Raw genomic sequence first — 26,535 nt, forward strand, 5'->3', positions numbered from 1 at the left:
TCTGCACTCAGAAGCCTTGTGGGACAACTCCTACTTAGCAGCTTTTTGAAAGAGTGCTAGAATGGGTATCATCTGATGTGCAGCAAGAAGGGGCCACTACAGGAAAGCACCGTTTGCAGGCCCTCACTGATCTCCCCTCTCATAGGTAGCCTCCGTGCCCCCATCTGGGATGAGCCAGATGGCTGGTTCCACCTGGAGGAGGCAATCCTGCAAGAACCTAGGAGCCAAGCCATTTAGGTCTTCAAAGTTTAAAGTCAACACTTTGAATCCTACCATGAAGCCATGGAGATGACCTTGAAGAAGGCATCCAGAAGCCATTTGGACAATTGGTACAGAAGAACCATGTGTTTAGCTTGGGGAGGTAGGAAAGTATTAGAAAAAGACTCAGACTAGCTCCCTGGGGTATATGAAGGGAAAATATAGGTGCGCTTGCAAGGTTCTGTTACTATCCCCTATGTCAATAAAGGAGAGTTGTAGTTTTTCTGTGGAGTCAGTTCCCTGATCAGGTCAACCTCATAGGGCTGACACATACCAGGCTGAGTGTCAGAACCTCTGTGGTAGTACTGATTAGCTATTTGGGAGGGAGGGCAAGGAACTGTGCTGAAATACCCCCTGTTCACCTTCTTTGCTAGTGATTGGTACAATTCCTGATTGTTAAAAGGGTTATCATTGTCCCTTCAGTCCTGAACCCAGAACATTTAGACAGAGTCACAATTCATTCTGAAGGATTCCAATTTCCATATCATGGATCTGAATTCCAGGAGAATTTCACAGGAAGCAAAAGGAGTATCCAGAAGACAAACAAGAGTAAACACACAATAAAATTGGAAGGTTTGTTTATATTGAGAACAACCTTCCAAGATGTCTTCATCATTGTTCCAAATTCAACCTAGAGATGCTAGAGATTGTAGTCAGGGCCAGCTATGTCCGAAGCAAGCATTCTTCATTAGACAGCTCAGGGTTTAATAGTGGGGAGATATGAAAGGCATATCATGTAGTGGTTGAAATGTTGGACTTGAATCCCACCCTCAGCCATGAAAGCTTACTGGATAATTTTGAGCTCCTCACTCTTCATAGGCTTATGGTGAAGAGAAAACTGGAAAAGGGTCTATATTGAGATCCTGGAGGAAAGAGAGATATGGGGAGGAGAGGAGAGGAGAGGAGAGGAGAGGAGAGGAGAGGAGAGGAGAGGAGAGGAGAGGAGAGGAGAGGAGAGGAGAGGAGAGGAGGGGAGGGGAGGGAAGGGAAGGGGAGGGAAGAGAAGAGAAGAGAAGAGAAGAGAAGAGAAGAGAAGAGAAGAGAAGAGAAGAGAAGAGAAGAGAAGAGAAGAGAAGAGAAGAGAAGAGAAGAGAAGAGAAGAGTAGTTTGGAGTTGGGTGGCACCAAATCAAATCAAACAAACAAACAAACAATAAAATTATTGTCAATTCCTTGAAAACAAAAACACTAGAAGCTGAATAAATAATGCAAATGAGATGCAAGTTGAGTTTATTTAAAGAGTTTATTCAGGACACCAAAGCTGGTGAGGTCAGGTCGTGATGGAGGAGCACTTATGATACCTCACTGAGGTTCTTAATAATGAGACTGTCTTTTTTAGCCTGAACCTTCACCATCACTCCCCCCCCCCAAAAAAACAAAGTTTGCATCCACATATCCAATATAATCAAGTGCCCTGAATACATTATTGCTACATAACAGATTTTGAGAAATGGCCAACTTTGGGGTTGGGGACAGTCCCCAAGTGCAGGTCAAGCAAAATCTTTTGAAACAGCCTCCACAAAATTGGGTGCCGACATCAGAATGCCAATGGTGCAGATGATGGTGAAGACCGAGAACGCCATCAAGCAGAGGCGGTCCACAACAGATGCGGCAAACTTCCACTCATTGCAAATAGCCTGAGCCTCATCCTGGTCTCTGAATCTGTTGGCAATGTATCGGATCTCCTCGAGGATCTTTGCTAGATCCGAGTCAGTTTCAGAAGGGTGGCCATTGTGAAGGAGGTTGTCATCATCTGTGGGGGAACAAGTCATTCTTCCACAGATCACCCCAGAATCAGTGGTTGGGGTGCAGTGGACACCTTCCAGGCCTCTGAACCCAATATATAGCATATTCCCATTACTGGATTGCTGACCACTGACTGTATTTATCTCCACACTTGACATGCTACAGCGCCGTTGTTTGTGCTGGCAAGCCGGGCGCACTCTGCCTTCTCCAGGCCTTTTCATCCTCAGAAACCAGGCACACCAGTTGAGAAGAATAATTCTGGTCTGGAAAACACAGAGAAGCATACGGTTTTGATATACAGAGCCTTTCCTTACCTTACCTAAGCACCTTCCAGAAGTGGTTGGCACTACAGATCTCCAGGGTGACCAAATTTGAGGAGGAGATAGTCTAATCTAAATCTAATCTAAGTTTCAAGCTCTTCCTTCTGGGAGCAGGAGTTGCAAAAAGCTGAAGATGGATTGTGTAGACCATCAAGGAGATACTGCCCCTTGAAGAAGGCTTGAGGGACTCCCTCTCTTGAAGCTCCTTCACAAAGCCATGGGGACTCTCGCTTCTGAGAACAAAGAGAAGCAGTGTGATGCTTCACTTTTCCAACTCAGATTGTTGTGCCTACTTCAGGAACCACCTGAGATTTTGATGTGGCCTGAATTGCATTGCCTGCACAAAGGAGATCAAAGCTGTTTGGCACAGGCTTAACTTAACACTAAAGTTGGGGAAGGGCTGAAAGCCACAGGACTGTCAACATGACTTTGATCCATCCTTCCTGTTTAAAGATGCTTCAGTTCTGCTTGTCTATATGCCATCTTCTGGAATCTATCAAAGCTTGAAGAACTGTGGGTCTTTTTTTGCCTGGGGATGGCAAGAGGAATTATTATGCAACCTAGGAAGGACAAATCTACACTTGTTTTGCAGCAACTGAGAAGCATGATCAGACAACTTTTGAATTACATTTGTTTTATGTACAGAGGGACAAGTGACAAGTCTTCCAAGCAATCTCATCAATGTGGGGGAGCTCTTTTGTACTTGAAATAAATTTCCAAGTCTTCTTCCTCTTTGGGGTCTGGGGTTCCTACCCTTTTTCTTTAAATCATGATATCATTAAATTTACTCTGTTTCCATGTATGTTTCTTTTTAAAATTCAAACTGTTTGATGCAGTTTTTTTGAAAAAAGGTCACAGGTGAGCCTTTGAGGTTGGTAACAGTAAGAGAAGACTCCCTCCTCAAATTAAAGAGGCAGATGGGAAATGTTGACGTGTCTGTCCTTATTCATTTTTCGCACAAAGGCAGCAGGAAATCATGTTTCCCTGTGATTTGCTGCCCAAATGTAGCGGTGTGGATTCCATAGTATAATAAATTCGTTTGCACACTCCTCCCGTAATAGATAGTTGGTGAGGCAGACTTTCCAAAGTTCAATCTAGCATGCATCAAAATGCACTTATATTCCATTTCTTTAAGAAAATTAACCCTGAGCTTACTGCATCAATGGACATTAAACTGAATGAATGACTTCGTGTCATCCTATATCCGTTAGGCCTGTGCAAAGCTTCAGTGCAAAACTTCAAAGCAAAGATGATTCGACTGAAGCAGCCCTGGGAATCAAAATGCTCAATGGATTGAATCAAAATGGGAACCTGCAACTCCATTTCAACAACTCAATGGACTTTCCTGCAAGAGTGTAGGTGTCAACTCAAACAAATCAAATTGGCTCTTTTCCTGGAATGAATTCAGCCTACGCATCAACATATTCAACCACCTGAGTTAAATGGATGATTTTGAGTAAGAACAATGTTCTGGAGCTTTGAAACGGAGAGGGATATGGTGGCTTCTAATGAGAAGTCACTAGAAGGAGATCTAGTGGGGACTACCTTCACACCCACCATTATTTATCTTTCAACCTCTACCCTATTTCTCAGAAATACTGGGAGGGGGGTTTCAATATCCATGTCATGCCCCATTTCAACCAGGAAGTTGAGGATATAGAAAGGAACTGCCTTGTACCAAGCTAGAACTCTTGGTCCATCTGATCCATCTCAGCCCAAGCTGGCAGCAGAAACCGGGATCTTCTGCTTGCAAGGCAGATGTTCTACCTCCTTTTCACCCAGTTATGTTCAAGAATGTTCTGGTGCTTCTTAATGTAGGAACCATCAACAAAGCTGACGCTCTCTCTGTTACCAACTTGCCACTAATTCTCCCTGATTCACCAAAGGCAAAGTGGGAGTATAATCATCTTCTGGCCTTCAAAGAGTTGCACTAAACAAAGAAAATATACGTCCCTCCATCTTTAGAACACCTTCAAAGCACTGGTGGACCACTTCCTTTTGGGGACAGACCGGATCTGAAGTTTTATGGTGGGGTTTGTGGGATGGGGAATAATCACATTATGCTGTGCTTGCAAAAACTGTGCAAAACTGCACAGAGAAGAAAGGATCTTGGACCCGTCCTCAGTGGTATTCCAGATGCCTCCTGAAAGTTTAAATAATCAGCCTGTGCAGCAGAAGAATTTTCTGCCTCCTGGGGAGAAAATATACACACTCCTTTGTTTTCAGTGTTGTTTAGTTATTAATGATTTGTTGGCTGCTTGACTGGTCTTCACAGATGAAGAGGCAGAGCAACATATCTGAATAAATAAAATATACATTGCTGCTGCTCCCTGATACTTTGCAGTGTGAAATGGACTTACATTCGATTGATCTCCAGGTAGCAGAAATTGCAATGCACCTTCTCTCCTCTGCCTGGAGAATCTCATATTTGGTATACAGGGGATACTTACCTGCCTCTCTGGCTGGTGGGGTGTTTTTAATGGAGGAAAAATAAGATTCCACAAAAAAGTACTTACCCATTTGGGCATTTTGCCACCTTCGGGATCATGGTGATGGTATTGTAGGACAATGACTGTTACAACCACCGAAAGCCCGACAATAATCATGGTGCTGGCAAAATACTGGGCTGCAGAAGGAAACAAGGAATACATTAAAAAATAATAATAATAAAGAGATACCACATGACTGACATTGTAGATCTACTGATTGCTCCATTGGATATGTTTCATCTTGGGGGTACAAACCATTTCCAAGAAGCAGAAATATTTATTTAAAGACACTTCTCTTTTTACTGGGTCAGTCAGATGGATAAAGCCACCCTATCAGGAATCCTGTACCAAACAGGATGGCATCAAAACAAGGCATAGCCAATCAGCCTTGGGTTTTGAGATAGCATCATGGAAAATAGGTAAAAACAGATTGAAAGTGGAAATGTCAGAAAATACAAGTCCAGGAGCTTCTGTACTTTGAAACTGCATTCTATTCGTGCTCCCCCTGCCCACCCGCCCCAACTTCTATGCCAATGAAAGAAGGGATTAAGGTTCCCACTTCCAATCCAAAAGCCAGATTTCTGAACGATTTAATCTAAAATTATATGAAGCTAGAACTACATAAAACACATACTTCCTAAATTAGATCTTTGAGGCGATGTCGCATGATTGAAAAGATATTAATCCTATGAAAGAGGCTTACCAATTAATGGCACAGAATCCGATGTTGCTGGCATGATTTCTGCCACCAGGAGCATAAAAACAGTGAGGGACAACAAAACAGTTATTCCTGGAAAAGAAATAATTGGGTTTGGAACCAGGACCAAGGAAGGAAAATTGCTCTCTCTGCCAAAGGGAGCCCAGCCTTACCCATCCCTAATGCCCTTCAGATGTTCTTGCTGGCAGTCCAAACACATCTAAAAGATGCCTGGTGCAGACCAATTGGCAAATACCCAAAGAGATGCCAAGGAACTGATAAGAGTAAAGTTGGCGAGACTGGAAATGTGACGTTGGACAAGAGAAGACAGAGGGAAGATACAGATGGAGTCTGGAACAGTTGGGGTTCTTCACCAATGTCCCAAAGAAGGGAAGGAGAAGGGGCTTATGGTACTGGATGGTAGATTTTGGAGGGTGAGACTCCTTGATGGTAAAGGACGTTGTGAAAAGATCATTCCAGCTGGGGGACTTATCAGTGTCCTTTCTACCACTTTCTATACAGCCCACCATCAGTGTCCTTTCTACCACTCTTCACACACTGTTTTCCATGCTGTGTCCACTCTGCACAGCCACCCACAGGGTGAATATAAGGCCGGTGAAATCTTAATTCCCTTGCAAGAATGCTCTGAGGAGGAATAAGACACCCGCCCCCCTCACAGAGGATGATCCTTGTAGGCACCTGGCAATACCAACCTTACTTATACATAGCAGGGAAATTAGTATGAATGTTTTCCATCATTCTGGCTATGTTGCACTGCTGAGTAACAAAATACAAACTATTTAATAGCCATCATGTGAATCTTGTACATGTTGTTGAAAACATAGGGGTGGGGGGAGAGAGGAAAAGAGAGAGAAGCCAGCAGACTCTGTGCAATATGGATTTGGAAAAAGCCCATACATCATGACGATGATGACGATGACAATGACGATGATGATGATGATGATGATGATGATGATGATGATGACGATGCAAGGTTGCAAATGCTGACCTTTGGCATTGCTTATCTACTCAACAGAGAAACATGCCAAATTGGAGTCCCAAAATGAATCTTCCTTAGAGTCTTTTTTCTTTTTCAAACAATTGCTGCGCACATACATTAACTCAAGTTTTTATAGAATTATGAGATAAGGATGTAAAACTGGGGCTATGTCTACACTCTTCATTGGGGAAACTCCAGCAAGGAGGCAGTTGTAATCCTCTATGCGTTTACCTGGGAGCCATTCTCATTGAGCAGAATTGGGCTTGCTTCTGAGTAGGTTACAAAGAAGCTACAAATCCGGAAATGCCTGGACAAGTATAATGAAATATGGGACTCACTTATACAAAAATACACTGGGTTTAAAAAACAACAACAATAGGATAGTCATATAACTCTATTAGAAGTATATATACACTTGAATAACATTTGTATTAGATAAGCATAAATAGAACTGGAACTGTACTATTATAATGATATATTAACCTTTTTTTGTTGTATTTGTTCACTTTTATGTTAAAGCACTTGTATGTATTTCTTTCCCTTTTTTTTTTTTGTAATAAAAAAAATTAATATAAAAAGAAAATTTGGAAGTGCCTGGTCTGAATCTCAGTTCTGCTGTGGACATAGCAGCATCTTTAGCAAAGTTATTCTGTCTTGCTCAGATCTGCCCACCAGCATTGTGGGAATCAAAATGTTTAATTCCATTGTCCCAGCTTAGAACGGCTGAATTCCTTCTGCTAATGGCAAGAATAAGACTAGATTATCATATCTGGCTCCCAAAATCCAGATGACTATTGGAAGGCAGCAAATAATTAAAGGAAACTCTTTGCTACAACCTAGTGTTCATCTGGATTTTTGCAGTCTGGATGTAGCAACTCTTAAGAATTGGAAGCAAAAACTCAGTTCTCCTCTTTGCCAGTCAGCAAATGAAGTTCACCAGGTGACCAACTTAAAAGAAACCTGCATTTTTTAAAAGGTCTAAGGTTATAAAAATTATATGGACTACAGTTTCCTCAGCTGTTGGTTTAACTTTTCTTCATTCCCCACTCCTGATCCAGTTCTTCTGTGATTTCATGAAAGTTTCCTTCTACCTGTTTTCCAGAAGCTAAAAGATGAAGGCGACCTTCAGAGTGAAAAACAGAGGGGAAAGGCTCCTGCTTCAAAACAAACAGAGTCATCTGTTTACCAAGCGAAATTTTCTCTCCAGAGTCAGCTGGAAGCAGAAAAACCAGAAGGGCGAGAGCTGATATCAGGACGCAAGGGATGAGGAGATTAAGTCCGTAATACAACGTTCTCCGTCGCATTGTGACTGTAAAGGTCACATCTGGATATGGTTCTTTGCAACAGTCATAGAAGGATTCGGTCCTCTTGCCAGGAACTCCTGTATGGGAAGAGCAAAAATGAAGATGGGCCAGCCACTGGAGTCCACCTAGATCAGGCCTAATCAAATAGTCCTGTGACTGAAAGCTCAGCCTTCATGTCATGCCACCCTTTGTAAGGTATGAACGTGGCCAGTTATTTTTTCAAATCTTCAAGGAGGGAAAAGAGACTTCACTCAGGTAGTGGAAGCTCCCTGAGATACATTTGGAACAGTCATGGATTTCCTGTAGGGTTGTTGGAAGGATAACACAGGGAAGGGGGAAGAAAACCACATTTACTGCCTTGAGCCCCTGAGTCACATTTCGGCTTTGGAACTGGCTCTCACTTCAGATGATGGCTGGCTTCTCAGCCCTTAAACCTGGGCTTAAAACCTTCTTGTTGGAATCTGGGGAGTAGGGGTCTCCCCTGATTCAGGACTTCTGGCTTCTGGACTGGCCCCAGGTAGAGGGTTCTTTGGTTTTTATATTGTGCATTGCTTAATTTGAATTGGCTTAGTTATATTGCCGGTAGGTTTCAATTTATCTATCAAGAAAATGAATAAATGGATTGTCAAGTTCTCACTCGAGGCACAAATGACCAGGCTCAAATTATCCTACTTTGTACCCATTATCCGAAGACCCAGCTCTCTGGAGAAGGCTCTAATACTGGGAAAAGTGGAAGGAGAGAAGAAGAGGATGACCAGCAGCAAGGTGAATGGACTCATTTAGTTGCAATGGGTGCACCCTTGGAAGACCTGAAGGACCAGGTTGGGGACAGATCATCCTGGAGAAAATCTATGTGGTTGCTAGAAGTCAACAGTTACTTGATGGCACATAATCAACCAACCAACCAACCAACCAATCAATCAATCAATCAATCAATCAATCAATCCAATTTATCTATTCTTTCTATTGCAAAGTAGTCACCTAGCTGGTATTCCACTACTCCCCTACGGTTTGAGTTGCTTAGATTTTTGATATGTCTACATTGTTGTTGACATTTTTCTCAGTGTTTGTCCTATTTGTTTTTGCATTACACTTGTGTAGTGCATGCAGTCAAGCCACCCACTGATGCATAACGTGGCAAGGACTTTTCTTTATCAGCCGCCTGTCCTAGAACCTGATGCTGATTCGGGCCAAGGGGGAGTGACTGGCCCAAGGTCACCCTAACCACTACACCATACTGACATCCTAGTGTATCTACTTTATATTTTTGTATATTCTTATTTAACTGATACTTCTTTATTACTGTTCCATGTTGAATTTTTAAGTGCAATATAAGTTATTATCATTATTGTAATTGTTGCATCGCTGTTATTTCCATATTAGCAAACTGTTTATTTTCCTCACTTGCCAAACGTCAGCTCCATTTTGCTGTCATCTGTACGTCTTTAGTCTTGGCTGCCAAGCTGTGGACATATTTTAACCCAGACCATAGTTTCATTCCTACTTATTTTGAAGAAGAAGAACAATCAAAATGAATCAATGCATTGCGACCAGCCCGTTCAGCAAATATAGAAGAGTAGAGCAAAGGGAAGATGAAAAAAAAATCAAAATATCTAACTCTTTCCAACTTCAAAATATCCAACTTCATTTATGAAAGATGGCATGAGCGATATAGCTGTTTTTATAAAACAGCTATATCGCTCATGCCATCTTTCATAAATCAGCTACGGAGATTGCAGAACTATTCCCTGGTCTGGTGCTTTGTTATTAACTCTCATCAGAAAGACTGACAAAGTGGCATACTTTTCATCTTCCAACTTACTAAATTACAACTATATATAGGAATCGGAGAGGCCTCCAATGAAAAATACTTCCTGTTCAAATTGGCAGCCACACAAAACTTGGGCTGCTCTTAATGAACTATCAGTAATATGGACAATTAAGAAGTATCAAATCAAGATATCAGCCCACCCCGCATCTGTCATGTTTTTATAATGGGGCAATAAAAACACAACTTTCCATATAGGGTGCAGTAAAGCAGCATCTGCTGAACTTCCTCACTGCCATAATGATTCCCCAGGTAGGACAACACTACTGAGTTTTTTAGGTTTCTTGTTCCAGCCCTGGCAATTCTCAATACTTGGTCATTTTTTGGAAGACCTTTCAAAGCATATTTGACACCAGGAGTGGGCGAGGGGGCCAAGCAGCAGCTGCAGGATCCAGGTTGGCCCAACCGCACCACCAGCAGCCCATTTTGCTCCATGGCTGTGCTGTGCTGTGCTGCTGACCACCAAACAGCTGATCCACACACCAGTAGCAGCGACCCAAATCCACACCCACTGCAGACCCTCTGGATGGCCTCCTCAAATAATGCCCCCCCTTATTACCTGCACCCAGCATGGATCACTCCCACCGCCCTGCTCTTGGTGCATCATGGAGCTGTAGATCCCTGAACAGTCTTAAACGGAAAATCTTCTTCAGGGCATGCTGACTTTATGGATGCATAGTTTTCTTGGCAACCATACCCAAGTAGTTTGTCTACTGCCTCTCATCTTCAGCCCTCAGATTTCCTGGTGGCAGGTATCCACAGAGTATGGTCATAAAGAGTCAACTTGTTGGCTATGACTGTGCATTTTTGTTCCTCTGTTTCTGTTTCTGGGTTGTGTGTGTGTGTGTTGTTGTTGTTTTTTTGCATGACGTTGGTTTTATAGGATTGGGAGTCATCCCCAATTAAACTGGAAAAACAAAATCATGTTTCCAAAGAAGATCCACAGATTTCGCTTACCAACTAAATCCCATTCTCCATTCGAAATGTATCCAGAGATTTCTGCTTCTTGCATTTGCAGATCAAGAGACCAGCCTCCATAAGTCCATGATCCAAACTTCAATTTACACTTCTGGACATCAAAAGGAAACCAGCGGACATCAATGGAGCATGAGCTCTTGAAAATCCCTAAATTGAGGAAGGAAGGAAGGAAGGAAGGAAGGAAGGAAGGAAGGAAGGAAGGAAGGAAGGAAGGAAGGAAGGAAGGAAGGAAGGAAGGAGTCAACCATTCACTTAAAAAAAAAGCAGCTGTCCAAATGAGAAATTTCTGCCCTCCCAAATTTACAACTGATTTGTTTAAAAATATTGTTAATGCATGTTCCCTGCAAAATAGCACAAACTAGCAACATTACTAGTATCACATTGATTCCTTTCAGTACCATTTGTTCTGTTTTTCCCTTCTTGCAACTATTATTTTGTTTTTCATTCTATTTCTGTGATCTTTGTTTACATATTTCCAGCAAGATTGTCTCCGGCATGTGTGCTCCAAGAGAATGACTTCATATGTCCCAATTCCTTATCTGTAAATAGTTCTAAAAATTAATCCTGCCATGACTATCTTGGCATCTCTGTAAGTTTGAAGGACAACTGACCTGAAAATGTGTTTCTATCTATCCCCATGATCTTACTGAAGTCACAGCTGGGATAACAGCAGAAAATCAAGGGAGAGGTTATCTAACTCCCAAGCTTCACATCTCACAGCTGGAAGCATGCCAGGAGCCCTGGGACTGGTGTTAATTTTCCCAGGATCCCAATAATTCATACCTGGAGGGAGATACTGACAGTATCCTGAAGAGTTGACCAAAACGTTTGTATGGAAGGTAGCATCAAAGCGCTCATCAGCACTAGGGAAATCAACAAAGAAAAGAGGAAGGGTTTTATTAGAATTAAAACCAACAAACAAAGAAGAGCCATGTTTGGTCAAAATATCAAGTATCCTGGTTTCTACTTTCCAAACTAAATCCTTTCCCCTCCACGCTGGAGGCTAGTTTTCCACAAGCCTGCTTATAGATGTCCTCTTTTCTTCTTCGGCATTTCTGGAATAGCGTATGGTTGTAGTAATGTTGAAACCAATGGATAAGGCTAGAAGCATAACTGGATGTATGCAGTGTGTGGCATAGCTGGACCCAGGTGGACCATGAAAAGACCATTTCCTACTTTGCCTGGGGTATAACATGAAAGGCAGTTCTTAGAGAGGAAGCTGTAATTTGAGCCATGCTGGTCCAACTTGAAGATGACTCCTTCAAGCTGGCTAATTCCTTTGCTCTTCTTCTGCAATGGAGGACAGAGTTAAGTGTTTCCTACACCTCCCCCCAGGCTATGTTTCCCATCACCCCCAATGTGTTTGCCAGACAAACTCAAAAGAGAAAATGGAGCTGCTAGATTCAATACAGAGGACAGCAGAGATGCTATGATTAAGAAGATCTGACCCTCATCCCCAACCAATCTAACCACGTAAATGAGGAATTTGGAACAGAACCAATATTCAAGGAAATCAAAACTTCCTTTCACTCATCCAAAGGAAGAGGCTGTATTCCACCAACACCCTTGTAAGAAAAACACTGGGTCATCCTGTCCTGTTAGAGACATCTTCCCCAAGGTATATCATACTTTCATGATATACCTTGGGGAAGATGTCTCTAACAGGACAGGATGACCCAGTGTTTTTGCTTGCCCATTTCTACACTTGCCCTGATATTTTGAAGAAAATCTACTCTGATTGAGGATTTAATTTGCAAACGAAGTGAAGCTTTAAATTCCAAAGGAATGAAGTGTTCAGCCGTTGCTCTCCAGAAAGTTGGCAGGTCTTCCTTTAACATATCCATCAATCTCTCAGCATGGTTTGGATTGAAAGCAGTCACCAGTAACACTTCTAAGTCCACCTGCAAATGTAATCTAGGACTGCACATGGCATTTGAAACCAACAGGCAGAAAATGCCTCATTTTTTGTTTAGCTCCTTTTCCTTGTGGCTTTCTTGAACTTACAAGAAGCAAGTAGACATTCCACAGTAGAGTTTTGGCATGTTAGGTGTGTGGCCTAGACACAGTAGAGCCTAGGCCACACACATAGATTAGGGTGCACATTCCTATGTGCAACTGTGCCAACTACTGGCAGAACAGATCCAAAGACTGAGCGGGGGATATGACAGCAGTCTTCCAACTCCTTGAAAGGACATTACACAGAAGATACCAAGACCTGTTCTCAGTCCTCATAGAGTGCAGGACATTGAATAATGAATTTCAGTTACAGGAAGGGAGACCCCAGCTGAAAAGTTGAGAAAGCAGTAAAAGGTATTCTAAGACACATCCCATTCACTGGATATGTTCAGGTAGAGACTAGACACCCAAATGTGGTCGATGCATTCCTTTGGATTCCAGCAAGAGGTTGATCTTGATGGCCGCATTGGTCAGTAGTCTCTAGTAGTCTTCCATGTGCTGTGCATGGCTATCACATAAATAGGTGCGAGCATGTGGGGGAATGAAATTTGCTTTATCACACCATCTCCCAGAAGATTAGAAACCTTGTCATTGCCTTCTGAAAGGAGATCTATCACAATCTGGATCAGAAGATTCAATGCCTCTGCTTTCCTGCAACGCCACTTAACAAACTTGATAAATTGGCAACTGAACATGTTAGCAATTACCGAGGAAAAATGAAGCCTGGCAAAGAGAAGTCACCTGAGCATATGCTTAGTCAGAATCCACCAAGGCTCTTTCGCAGGCCTCCCAGAAGATGCATTTTAGCTGGCATGAGTTAAGCATTAACTTGTTCTTCTACGGAACAAGCCTTTCCCCATACTTTGCCAGTATGAAATGGAAATTCCAGGCTCAGAAATATGATCTGTTATTGGAGAACAGTTCCTAAGAAGCCAAGCATTGGAAGATGGGCTCCCCATTCTCAGAGCCCCTCCTGGAGTTTCAAAGAGGCATCTGGTTGGCCCTGGGAAAACAAGGATGCTGATTTGATCCAATCCAGCAAGATCAATCTCATATCAGATTGGTCTATTGATATGATTGACCACCAAAACCCAAACTGAAGCTCCAGGTACAGAGGCGATATACCTCTAAACCCAGCTAATAAGGATAAATAGATTGCTTCATATTCAGCTTGCTGGACAATGGAAGAGAACCTCTGTAGCTCAGGGATGAACTGTGGAGTTCTTGGTGCTCTCTGAGCCTGCTGGTTTCCTTGCAGACATTTTGTTACCCAACTAGTTATCAGTGCAGACCATTTTGGAAAAACTGAGGTTGGTCTAGGGTCTCGGGTCAAATTCAGCAGAACCAACAGCTGAACCTGTATACCATTTCTGAATTTTTTCCAGTGTTTAAGGAAACCAAATTTCCTTAAACAAGGGGGAAAACACACTGCAGTAAAATGAATGTTGAACAAAAATGCCTGTTCGGAGCATGTATTGACCTCTCTTCCATGCGGAAATCTTCATAAGCCTTTTACTGTTTTCCCTTCTCTCCAAGACTAACATATGCTCAACTGCAGCTCTGGCTTAAACACTGGAGCCAAAACCAATTATTAGTCCTGACAGATGGAGCTGGTAGAACACGTTTTGAGCAAGGTTTATCCAAGATTGTTTAACAAGAAAGAGATGCATGAGAAAAAGTCTCTCTCGGATCTTGAAGTAAACACAATGAGTTTGTCACATCTGAAAGAGGTCCTTGGGTGATTGGCAAGGGGAAAGGAAAGTGTCTTCTCCATAGACCACTAAAGTAAAATGATATTATGAGTGGACACTAGCTCCTAATTGCAATGCTAATCCTCAAGTGGGCCAGCAGGGAGAAGCCCCACCATGGTTGACAACGGCAACCCCAAGTTGGAGTGAAATTAACCAAGCATAGAAGCTGCCTGAGAAAGAAAACAAGGCACTTTCTTGGTACTTAGCAGGAATGTGGCCAATCCATGGGGGTATGGGCAAAGAACAGAACCCTCTATTCATCAGTGGGTAATGAGTGTGTTAAGGCACTAACATGGGTTAAAAATGACAAAAGAAAGGCCTTACTCTGTTACACGTGCTGTCTGGATAACACCTTCGTTCCAAAGATGATCCAGATGCTCTACTTGTTTAGCCCTTTAAGATGAGACATATATGCTAGGATGACCACGTTATCCTGAAAAACACTGAATGGCGGCAAAGGGCTACAGAAAACTCCAACTTTTGTGGCATCTAGTGGTCCTCTGGAGTTTTCCAGCCCCGATCTTGCTACTCTGGTATATGCTGAAACTCATGGACTCCAATGCAGATGGAATTGAGGAGTTCCCATATCAATTGTGAGCTCAGAGGTGGAGGGTCCAACAGCATTTGCTCTGGTCTTGGAAACCAAAGAAGATAAAAAGTCCAGCACTTGCTGTAAAACTGATGGAGCCAATGTGGTGTCAGGCCCAGAGCACTCAAGAAGAAATCCAAGTACTGAATTAACCTGTTTTCTGAGTCCATGCGATATATTGAACCACAGTCTAATCCAAAAACCGGGGTTTGCACAGCAGTTAAGCTGCCAATAAATTAATAACCAAAGTTAAAAATTTTAAGCTTAACACATAAGGCAAGCACTAGGGCTACCTCCTTCACTGACATGGTGAAGCATCTTCTGTGGACATAGTCCTTCTGTTCTCCACTGATGGGTTTTAATGGAGCCTGGAAGGGATTTGATGTGCCCAGCCTAAATGCTGCGGGGAGGGGTCTGGAGGGGGAAGTTGCAAGGCCCAGCACAGCCTTTCTCAATCTGGTAATCCCAAATTCCTGGGTTGTGAATCCCCATCCTTCCAATTCAGACTCAGAAGGATGGCAAAGTATCTAAGAAGGCTTACAACCCAAGGGGTCCACCAAATGCTTTTGACAACAATAGTGAGAATTCCCAACTAATACAACCACCCCTCCAAGTGTCAAGTTCACTCAGGAGGGAGCTAAAAACTAGGGCAAGGGCTCTTCAGAAACACTTTGGAAGAGGTTCTTTAGACTTTCTTATGGTTGAAGTCCAAAGTCCAAAGCTCTTCTGCTAAATTATTTTCAAGGTGTGCCAAGTCCTAATAAAAGTGATCAAACCCAGCTAAATGGGTGGGAATGCATCTTCTGTGACTCCTAAATGCAGGGTCTTTGAGCCTACATAACTCACTGTGGCCACGTAACACTCTTCCATCCACGAACATGTTTTTTACCCCTCTACTTGTTTGGTCTTTTTGATTCTCTCTGAATACAAATTCCAAAAGTCTATGAATCCTTTCCCAGACGTTGTTGTTGTTATTATTTGGGAGGGGGGACAGCCAATCCATGTTCTTTGCCAGGCTGATTTAGTTTTGTAAGCCATTTGTGTGGCCTCTGTGGTTCTATTTGGTTTGGGTTTTTTCCACTTGAGGGTTCACTCTTCCTTTTCAGTTGAGGGAAGTTTCAGTCTTAACTGCTGGTTGTAAAGCCACCATCGTGTACAGCATGAATTTTTGCCAGAGCATGTAAAATAGTTGATCCCCCGCCATTCAAAACCAGTTTCTTTGTTTGCTCTTGTTTTAAATCTTCCGTGAGGAACATAGTCTCCAAATGAATGAGAAGTTTGGCTCAGAGGAACATTTGAGGGAATTAGGAATGAGAAACTAGAATCCAACTGAACCTCTGAAGGCTACCAAAAATACAGTCCTTAATGAGCTACCTGGATCAAGCCTAAAGGGTGTTATTCCACACATTTCATTCCCACCCATTTTCCATCTCATCACAGAAGCAGTGACTTAGGTGTAACGAATTTCAGATATGCATCTGTGAGCGGTTGACCTTGAGTCTGACCATATCAAAAAAAAAAAAAAAAAAGGTACCCTTTAGGTGAAAATGCTTGCAAAAAGACCACCTTAAAATATCTACCATTTAGCTGTTAATCAAATGCATACCAGAAGAAACAGCTGAGGGCCGCGTAGGGCAATCTACCAAGCTGCATGAGGTCTTTGGCCTAATTTCAAAAGCCCTCCACAAGATTGCAGTTCACATTTGGCCTACCCAAGGCAGCTTTGATTGGCTTCAAAGAGGCGACCAGCCTCTTCGCAGCTTCTTCCAGCATTTGCAAAAGCCAAAAGAGGCTTTCAATACAGGGCTCTTGCAAATGTCAGAGGAGGTAAGTAGAATGAAGATATGTGGGCCCTTTGCTTCGCCGTTAGGAGCCAGGAAGACTTGTTCTTCACAAAGCATCTTACAAGATGGTTTCGCTCAATTCTTCCCTAAAGAAAAGGGTTTCCTTGAAAATCTGCACAGACGGAGTCATACCTCTGAAATAGTTCTCTGTTCCTTCCCTGAAACTGGAAACTGGGGGGGGGGGGAGAGAAAAACATTAAAAGAAGAAGAAGGAACGTGTCAGAAAGAGAAAAGAAAAGTGTTTCCAAATGAGTGCCTTCAACTGCTTGGAAACGTTCAGCCCAGTTTGACCCCAAGCAGATTACTCCTGAGGAAAGATGGCCCTTGATAATAAAAAATGCTGATCTATTTTGCTTGGGGGTAAAAATAACCCCCAAGTTCCATTCACACCGCAGAACATGCAACCTTTTTCAAGACTGCATAATATAGTGACCTGTAAACCAAGCAAGCTGGGTTCCCACAACACACTAAGCCCCCGCCAAAACTAACCAAGGTTAAAATGGTGAATATAGAGATTCCCAGGGTGTGCCTTTGGGAACAGTTGAAAAAAAAAATCTTGGTGGCCTGTTTAAAACACCTTGTGTATCTGAGAAGATCTGCAAAAATCTAGCCAAAACCAGAGTTTTACCTGCTGACACACACAGTGCTCATTTGCAGTCCAGATCTGGTAGTCTCTAACGGAAGGACCTGGGAAAAAATATCTGTCCACCTCTGATCTCGTGTGAAAATAGAAATATGCATCTCAAGCGTTTCTATTTTTATCTGTGAAATGTTGGACGGGTGGGTGATTGATGTGTTTCTTTCAGCTTTGGGTGCTATGCCTTTCCTATTTTCATTGCAGGAGTCACGCCGGAGAGCCTTTAAGTTTTGGTGGCCACCCATTTGCATATTCAGCCAAGAATTTGGTTTTACAGTTTTTAAACACCAGAGAAGTAGTCGGTGAGGGCTGAGCAGAAGCAAGCAAAACAAAACAGAAGGGGACAGACTCCCTGGGAACATTTAAATCTGCTCTCTGACTTAATCTCTTCTCTCAGTAGCATTCACCAACCAAGCTTTTCTATCTGGTGCATAAATATCACTCACCGTGCATAGAGGCACCAGCTTAGCAGGGTGAATGGGCACAGACTGCCGTGAACGCGGTTTGAAAGGGCAATTTGCGAGCAAAACAGCCAGAGATGAGAATGTTGTGATATTTCTGTAACTTAACCACCAAGGAAGAATGTTTAGGAGAGTGCAAAGGGTTTTATGCTGAACCCCAAATCTTAGTTTGCATACGGATTCCTCCCAATATTCAAATAAACCCAGCATGTGGAGAATGACTCTGTTATTTACCAGAATGGACATTAAACGTATCATGGCAATAAGGTGAGACTAGTAGGAACATCTGAAACTCTTAGGACTCCAGGATCGGGAACTCAGCCAGGGCCTGAAGGAGACAGAAAACTCCTAGCACTTGGCTATCTGAATTTTTGCAACCAAGGTCTCGTAGCCTGAAACTAAAACCCTGCAAGGTTTCAGGTAGAAGTTTCTTCAGCTTTACCTGGAGATGCTGGGAAATTAATTTTTAGAAGTTTCATATGTAAAATGTGTTCTAAACCACTAAGCTATGGTCCTTCCCTATGTCCTTGTTTCTTTTGTTCAATTTTATGTATTCTGACTGGCAGTTATTTTTCATGATCTCAGTCTGCTGAGGTCACTTACAACTTGATCCCCTGAAACAGAGACCATGGGGATCAACTTCAGATGCTGTGATGTGAAGAAGATGTTCTACATGGACCTATGACCCTCTCTCATAACCTACAATTGCTCTTATATTCACATCAGATAGCCAGTGGTGTGGAAATGTTGGGCTAGGAGCATTGTTAAAGGCTTGTGAGATTTTCCTGTTCCCAAATGAGAGGCATGTTTATTATTCAGCCATAAGCCTCTGCAAATAACTGCTGATGTTGTACTAAGGAAGCTGAGAATGCTTGAATTACACTGAACTGTGTTGAATAAAAATTTACTGCTCTCATGTTCTCTTCCTCTATCTCCATAATGAAATATGACTTTGTAATTAAGCCGGTGATGAAAGCATAATTATAACAGCAACAATATTGTGTAGCTAAGTTACAACTTTGTGCAATTTGCCAGTGTCACTGTTAATGTATGCATTTATACAAATGCATCTTAGGAAATGCCTTCTTCCCAGACTGCTACAAGATATTATTTATAACCTCAGCAGTTTCAGCCCCAATCCAGGCATTTTTCAGAAAACTGATTTCTGAATCTGATTTCTTATGCTAGAGCTTCAGCTGATCCTTTTACAGATGATGCCATTGCTAGTGGCTGAGATATTTATATGTGTATGGAACGCCCAGCAGCTCTATTCCAACCTGCTTTTGGACCATGTGCCATTCCATATTTGCAGGTATCATGGGGCCAAACTGATTTCAAGTTCTCCAAAGCTCATACATCTAGGTGGAAATACTGTAACCTGGAAGCTATTTCTGCTGAAGCCTGAGTAGATGCACAGTGATTCTTGAGATGGCCTCTAGGTGGGAACTAGATGAATGGTGAGGTGACAGCCCATTGCTCTTCCTTGTGGCAGCAGTGATCTAGGACATCTTCCAGCTTTCTCCCTGTTTCATAAATAATGCTCCCAACCCCACCCAGTCAAGGACAATCTCAAGATTTTGGAGAGGCCTGATAACATGTACACCCCGTCTCCATTATCCCTGAAGCGAAATCCTCTTCTTTTTTCAGTGGCTCCTATTCCAGCCTCCCTAACTGTGGCCAGAACTTGATCAATATGATGCTATGGAGGTGTAATGGGGCCTGACTCTTAAAGGACAGCCAAATAAATATGTTGCTTTCAGAGTCTCAGTGATGTGGTTCATTCCCAGGATGTGTTAGTCAAGTCCTTGTGAACGGCATTTAGTCTTCATCTTCTCTTCCTTCAGAAAATCTTTAAAGACATACAGTACCTCTTTAGGCAGCTCTTCAAGGTTCAATAGCTATATTATTATGTTATATTGTATTGTTTATAAATACATAAATACAATTATTTATACTTATCTTGTATTTTGTATTTCTTTGTTGCCCTGAAGGTACATTCCAAACAGAAAGATGGAATGTAGGATGGATGGATGGATGGATGGATGGACGGATGGACGGATGGACAGATGGACAGACTGACAGACAGTCAGACAGACAGACAGATAGATAGATGAGAGATAGATAGATCGATACAGATGGAGATAAACACATCGATTGAAACTATTCAAGGGCAAAATTCCTGAACCAAGAGTGGTTCTTGGGGTGGGGTGGGAGGGTTGGGGAGCCATCAAACAAGAGATAAACATAAACCCAAAAACGTAACACCAAACACATCTGTGTTTTTAAATAGTAAAAATAAAATGAACACGTGCTTCTAAAAGGAAGGGAAGCACCAATGAATGCAACTTTGGGGTGTGATGTTAAAAAAACCTAAGGCATCCATCTCCTTTACATGCGAACAACTACAGTTGTTTTAGTGTCACGTAATCCTACCTGTTATATAGAAGGATGTCTGGCTTCCAGATCTGTCCAGCAGGAAAGCGAACGTTCTTCACTCCAGGGTACTCAGACATGTTCCACTGTAGGTAATAGTCTGTCCAATACTTGCAAATTAAAAAGAAAGAGTAAAACATGAGCAACCAGCCAGAGGCTAATTTATTTTTCCATTAGCACTAACTTGCTGCTTTAGAACCTGGATGTCTGCAGGAGCAAGCGATGTCAAATGTATCACAGTGTCACTGCAAACATAATGCAATTTGTGTAATCTGCCCCTGTCACATTTCTATGTGCAACCGACACAAATTACATGATGATGTCACGGAGTATGAGACATCACTAAGGATTATACCAGATGCCAGTCCATGGAATTCAATATCCCCCTCACTGAAGTCCTACCCAGATCCCAAAAAACAACGTTATGTAAATATAAACGTGTGTTTTAGCTCACCCAATTGCACACAACTGCCTATAAAAGAAACCTGGGTATGTTTGTGCCATACAACAATCTCAGACAGAAAATTGGAATATTACACACACACACTGTATATCCCAATTACATTTCTGTTTTGAGCCATAATTTGCATAGCTCCTTATAGCTGAACAGGAGAAGACTGAAACAAACAATTAGAAGCCCATTAGAGGAACTGCTAAAAATCTCTCTGTTGATGCTGTGGAGAAGTCTGCTTGCACTCAAAGGTTTGTTACTGGAGAAATTGTCTATGACTATAAAAAGAAATTCTTTCTATGTTTTCCTTTCATTAAAAATAAGTCCTTTAAAAGTCTTCTGGTGGGTAGACTTTTTTCTAGCATGCAAATGTCTTGATTCGGAAGAAATCCACCCACTTTTCCTCTTCTAATCTGCAACCTTCTCCTAATGAACCAGAAGTTCTGAAATCAGAAGAACCCAAATCTGAAAACTCAGAAAAGAGATGGTAGCAGCGTTGTCGAAATAGGAGTATGACTTCCAAACTTTCAGGATATCTGACTGCACCAACATCTTCCATTCAGCTTATTTTATTTATTTACCTATTTTTATAGATATTTATAGACCACACTTTATCCAAACCATTTGGTGGTGGGTTGCAATGCACCCTTCTGAATTTCCAGTTTAACAATGGATATGTCAGAATGGAATCCACCACAAGAACTTAATTCCCCACATCAGCTAGTGTCCACCTCAAAGATACATCTCCCTAAACAATATATTATTTTGGAAAGCTACCTAGAAAAATGGGATTTAAAAAAAATGCATTGCTTATAGCTTTTATTTATAAAATCCACACGTTAGGAAAACTGTGAACGGAAAGTGAAATACCACTTCAAATTCCACAGTAATGAATTTTCTTTTGAATTTTTTCAACAACCAACTACTGATACAAATTAGATCTGTCTCCCCCAATTTGGGAACCTGACTTCATTTCTCTTCCAACTGAAACATCTGGAGATTTCTTGGGTTAGGGAAGACTGGATTAGATAGCTCTACATTTTCCTAAATTAAAGTAGGCCCATTGAAATCAACAGGGATTATATGGATCAACCTGGATCCAAACTTTTCCTTTCTTCTTTTAAAGGATACAGCAAAGAACATGAAGTTCATCCCTAAACTCTTCCAAAGTGAATCTCCCTTTTGTATTAACTTCATTTGTTGGCCAACAGACTTAGTCAGTTCTGAGAGAAAAGGATGAAGAACCAGAGTACACTGAATATTTCTCATTGATTTGAACCCATCAGCACGATTTCTGCACAATGTCGAGAATGCCTGATGTGGGTTTCTTTTTAATTAGCAGCATGCTCTCGTCATTCGTTTTACCTTCTCAAAGTCACACACTTTTCGCCAAATAATTGTTTTGCACTCCACAAGGCTGTGTTCCTGGTTACGCTGACTTGCTGTGGAGCTGATCATTAGATTTCGTCTTTACAATCCTATCAGTCAGGCCTATAATCAGCCTACAGCAGTGTTTTTCAACCTTGGCAACTTGAAGATGTGTGGACTTCAACTCCCAGAATTCCCCAGCCAGCCATGCTGGCTGGGGAATTCTGGGAGTTGAAGTTCACACATCTTCAAGTTGCCAAGGTTGAGAAACACAGTTCCAAGAGGACCAGCATTCCCTGTAACTGGATAGATGTACGTTGCTGGAGGCAGGGTTAAATCTGAATTCCCAGAGATAAATGCTTATCCTTTCCAGTGCTGGCAAAACTCTTCAGATGCCTTTTTGACAAGTTGATAAATTATTTTCTTAGTTTTCTAAAGAACTTGGGCCTGTTTGTTTATTTTTATTTCTTTCCTTTATGAGATGTATATCCTGCCTCCCCATTTCTCATCCGTCTTGTTCATTACATCATCTTGCTACACTTTTTCTATTTTCCTTCTTAAGCGATTATCCATGTTTCTCAGCCTTGGCAACTTGAAGATGTGTGGACAAGGACAAGGAGAAATACGTTATCACAATGACCCCTTGTCAGCTTTGCTTCCTCCTGTTGTGGAAACTTCACTTTCCATTGCCCTAACTCACCCTTGATAAGGTTGAACTGAATCTACACGTTTTCTTCTGAACTTCTTGGATAGAGCTGAAACACTCCTCCTCCATTTTCCCCCCATCCCATGTCCAAATAGACATGATTTTCTGCCCTTACTTGCCCTCACTCCACTCCTTGGAGAGGTCACTGCATAACCAAAGGTAGGTAACATCAATTTTTTGGGATATTTTGAACCACAGTTCAAATATGTGTCCACTAGTTTGGAATCCATGGAATTTGAGACCTGCTGCATATTTACTGACATTGAACAACCAAGTTCTTTCTTTCCCCTCGTGAAATGTCTGCACCTGGAATTAATCTGTCTTTGAAGCAAAGCAAGGGTCTGAATGCCCAGGAACTGCCACACCTCAGCATCGAAAGCCAAAGGGAGCTTAAAACTTAATTTGGCAGATGGACAAAAACAGTCGCTAAAATCAATCACAGAAAAAGGGCAGAAAAGTGTTTTGCATGGAAAACTTTGGTCCCAGACCAACGTGGGAGATAATTAATCCTAAAGAGCATCTTCTTTAATGTGACCATTTTGTAGGCGCTTTCATTTTTGCTCTTGGAAAGCAACATCGTCCAACCTCCCCACCACCCACCCATCCCTCCCTCACATCCAACATTCCCAGTGATTTCTGCAGTACTTAAAAAAAAATAAATCAGAAATTCTGGTGGTCTTGTGCCAATGACAGCATGCATGACAAATTAGCATTCCTTCTCTGTGAGTTTCTCTCTCTTTCTTTCTCTCTGTCTCTCTTTTGCAGAGACTGTGACTGCAGCTGTCATGTTGAGATTTGTACCCACCGTTCAAAAGAAGGTCAATAGACCACAGATGTAAGAAGAAATCGCTCCCCTACAATAAATCTTCTCTCTGAAAGGGTCACCTTCTGGGTTGAGGCCCTGAAGACAGTCATAGGAAGTGCTACGTTTTCAAGGCTGCTTCTTCACATCCAAGGAGCCACAAGGCGGTGCAAGTATTATTGGACAGGTTCAAATATCGTTTTATATATTAATGGATTCATTTTACTGCTTTGTTCCTCAGGCCCCAATTGCCTAACAATAATAGCCTTCAAAGAACAAACTTTGAGCCAGAGTTTTAACTGCCTTCGAATGAGGCTGCTGTAGAATTGGAAAGCGGAATGGAGATTCCTCAAATTAATTTCTCTAAGAAATTACAGTCCCGGGAGTCTCCCTCATATCTGCCTACCCATCCAGCAGTCACATGGATTGTACTACCAGTTCCACAAGCCCCAGCTAGAACATTTATCTCCCTTGAATGAAGCTACAAACTGCAAATTTAAACCAGTTTCTCCCAATCTCTAATCAAGGAGGAACCTCTGCAGAGAATCTGCTTTCTAAAAGTCAGGAATCTGCTTCTTCTGAAGATGGTCCTTGGGACACCCCCCCAAAGGATGTTAGACTGCACCCAGAATGAATTCATTTCAAACATTGGAGTTTTGTTCTTCTCCAGACAAGGGCATCCACAGGGAAGGGTCAAGTTGGCAACCATGACTTCATGACCAAAACTCTGCTCCTTTTGATGGGCCTCATGATGCCCATCAGAAGGGTGGGTTTTATGTGGCTGTGGCTGCTATCTTGACTTTCTTGAACCCCTTCCTCCTACAAATGCCCCTGTCTCCAGATTTCTCTGCCATGAATCTGGATGGAAAACGGTATAGTTTCCTCCCGGAATAACAAGATTTTAACCAGGAAAATACCTACCAGTGGGTCTGACACTGGACCAAAGAAGAACCTTAGCCACAGCAAGCTTGGAGGCGATCAAATTCCATCAATTCAGAGGGGAAATGTATGTGGTGCCTCACGTGTAGAAGACATCGCACATATCCTCTTTGATTGCCAGCTGTATGGAGCCATCAACTGACAAGACAACCCACTGGGATCCCATCAACTTCCTTCAAGGAAGAAACACATGGGCAAGGCAAAAGATGGCCAAGTTTATAGCTCAAGGCCATTCAAGCCTTCCTACCTAGGAGAGATTGGGGTCAATTGCCAAGGGTAGGGATTTATATGAATATGTGACTGCACACTTTTTGTCTATCACAACACGTTGCCTCAATTTTACTCTATTTTAGTATCCTGAGGCCATATCCTGATTTAATGTGGTTGTTTGACTTAGCAATAAACAAATATGAATAGTTCTTCCTAACATATGGGTATTCCTATCTAGTTGTTTGATATTTGATATTCTAAAGAAGTTGTTTGACATTTCCAGCAAGTGACAGCTGGCCTGGCCTAAAACCAAGCATTGTTAAAACCCTGTCTGATGAGACAGACAACTTCAGGACTCTTTTCTACTTGACAGCTGATGCACGACAGCAGTTAAAGGGCCTCATACAGGGTTTCCAATGGAATTCTCTCCACTTCATTCACTGAATTCATTAATTAACTCCGTCACAGGGGGCTAAGATTGAGCTAACTCTTAAACCAAAATCTGATCACTGGTTCAACAGTCCCACCTTTTGTTTCTTCTGTCTCACTGCCTGAAACTATTACCCAACCACCCTTCAGAAGGAACTTCTGCTCTTTAAAACTTACCATGTGTAGCCAAATGTTGGTGGTTAATACTTGATTCTTTTCATCCTGCAAAGCCAAGGAAAGAAATACACCAAATCAGATATGTTTAGAAGGAATTATAAAGTTGAGATTGAAAACCTTTCCTGCTTGTCTTCCCACTTGGTCTTTCCCCCCCCAAAAAATCAGCTCAAAATAAAGAGCTTTTCCAGGAAAGATGTATGGAATCAGCATAGTAACTTATATTAGCCAAATTCAGAAAGTGTTGGCCCATCAAAAGAAGGAGTCCAACCTCCTGGTTTCCCTACAGTAGGGTGGAGATCTTTTGCCTGCAAAAGTATGGAAGTTATGCAAATACACCTTCTTGTTTTCTATATGCTCTCATACTAGAAAGTTTTCTGATTTTTGCTTCCTTGGGCCTCATGCTACAGGCCTGAAGACCACCACTCCTTAAGGGAAGGGGCCTTATGCCACTTCAGATGTTATATTACCTACTGACCAGTTGGAGGCCCTACAGAACCAGTTTCCTCCTTACTGGGTCTCTTCAGATGTAGGTATCCTCCATATGAGATGTTCTAAGTTCAACCCTTTAACGGGATTTGAACCAATGGTGCAAGGACGAATAAGGATGAAACCAGTCATGCAGTGCCTCCTGTGTGTGTGTGTGTGTGTGTGCCTTTGAGTCAGTGTTGACTCCTGGCAACTGCCTGGACTAGTCCCTACAGTTTTCTTGGTGAGGTTTTCAGAAGTGATCTGCCATTGCCTCCTTCCTAGGGCTGAGAGAGAGGGACTGGCCCAAGGTCACCCAGCTGGCTTTGTGCCTAGGCAGGACTAGAACTCACCATCTCCTGGTTTCTAGTCTGAGTCCTTAACCACAACACCAAACTGGTCTCAGCAGTGAAAGAGGTCTCAGCATTAGAAAATGAAAGGTGTGCCACTGAACAAGGTCCTTGGTTTGGTTCTTCAGCCTGATTTGTAGGATCTCTACCTTCAGTCACCTCTTACAGGGCTATTGTTAGCAAATGGGAAACGGATCCCCAGCCCGGTAAAATTGCCTTTCAGCTGAACGGTTATTAAGGACCCTGATGGAGATGGACTTGCTTGGCCACAAACCTCCACATCAGTGCCATGGAGAAATAATTGGTTGGTCATTATCAGTGCAGCTTCCTGGGAGTCTTCATTAATAA

General features: G+C 42.2%; 1 protein-coding gene across 2 annotated transcripts in view; it reads right to left on the minus strand.

Moving 5' to 3' along the window:
- Positions 1-1,491: 1,491 nt before the first annotated feature.
- Positions 1,492-26,535, minus strand: part of CHRFAM7A (CHRNA7 (exons 5-10) and FAM7A (exons A-E) fusion) — a 46,890-nt gene continuing 21,846 nt past the window's right edge. The window contains exons 3-10 of one of the 2 annotated variants that reach the window (XM_088148356.1): positions 25,373-25,417; positions 20,291-20,400; positions 11,403-11,482; positions 10,599-10,766; positions 7,696-7,890; positions 5,516-5,602; positions 4,840-4,949; positions 1,492-2,266 (exon numbers count right to left, since the gene is read on the minus strand). In XM_088148356.1, coding sequence (XP_088004482.1) covers positions 1,748-2,266; positions 4,840-4,949; positions 5,516-5,602; positions 7,696-7,890; positions 10,599-10,766; positions 11,403-11,482; positions 20,291-20,400; positions 25,373-25,417 — 1,314 coding nt within the window. In that variant the 3' untranslated portion in view covers positions 1,492-1,747. Of the gene's footprint in view, positions 2,267-4,839; positions 4,950-5,515; positions 5,603-7,695; positions 7,891-10,598; positions 10,767-11,402; positions 11,483-16,891; positions 16,913-20,290; positions 20,401-25,372; positions 25,418-26,535 lie in introns of those variants that run through there. The other variant, XM_088148357.1, reaches the window with a different exon arrangement.

This window comes from Python bivittatus, unplaced genomic scaffold (genome assembly GCF_059951505.1).
Source record: "Python bivittatus isolate LINGU-HERP-01145 unplaced genomic scaffold, Pbiv_v1 ctg000530_np1212, whole genome shotgun sequence".
NCBI lineage: Eukaryota > Metazoa > Chordata > Lepidosauria > Squamata > Pythonidae > Python > Python bivittatus.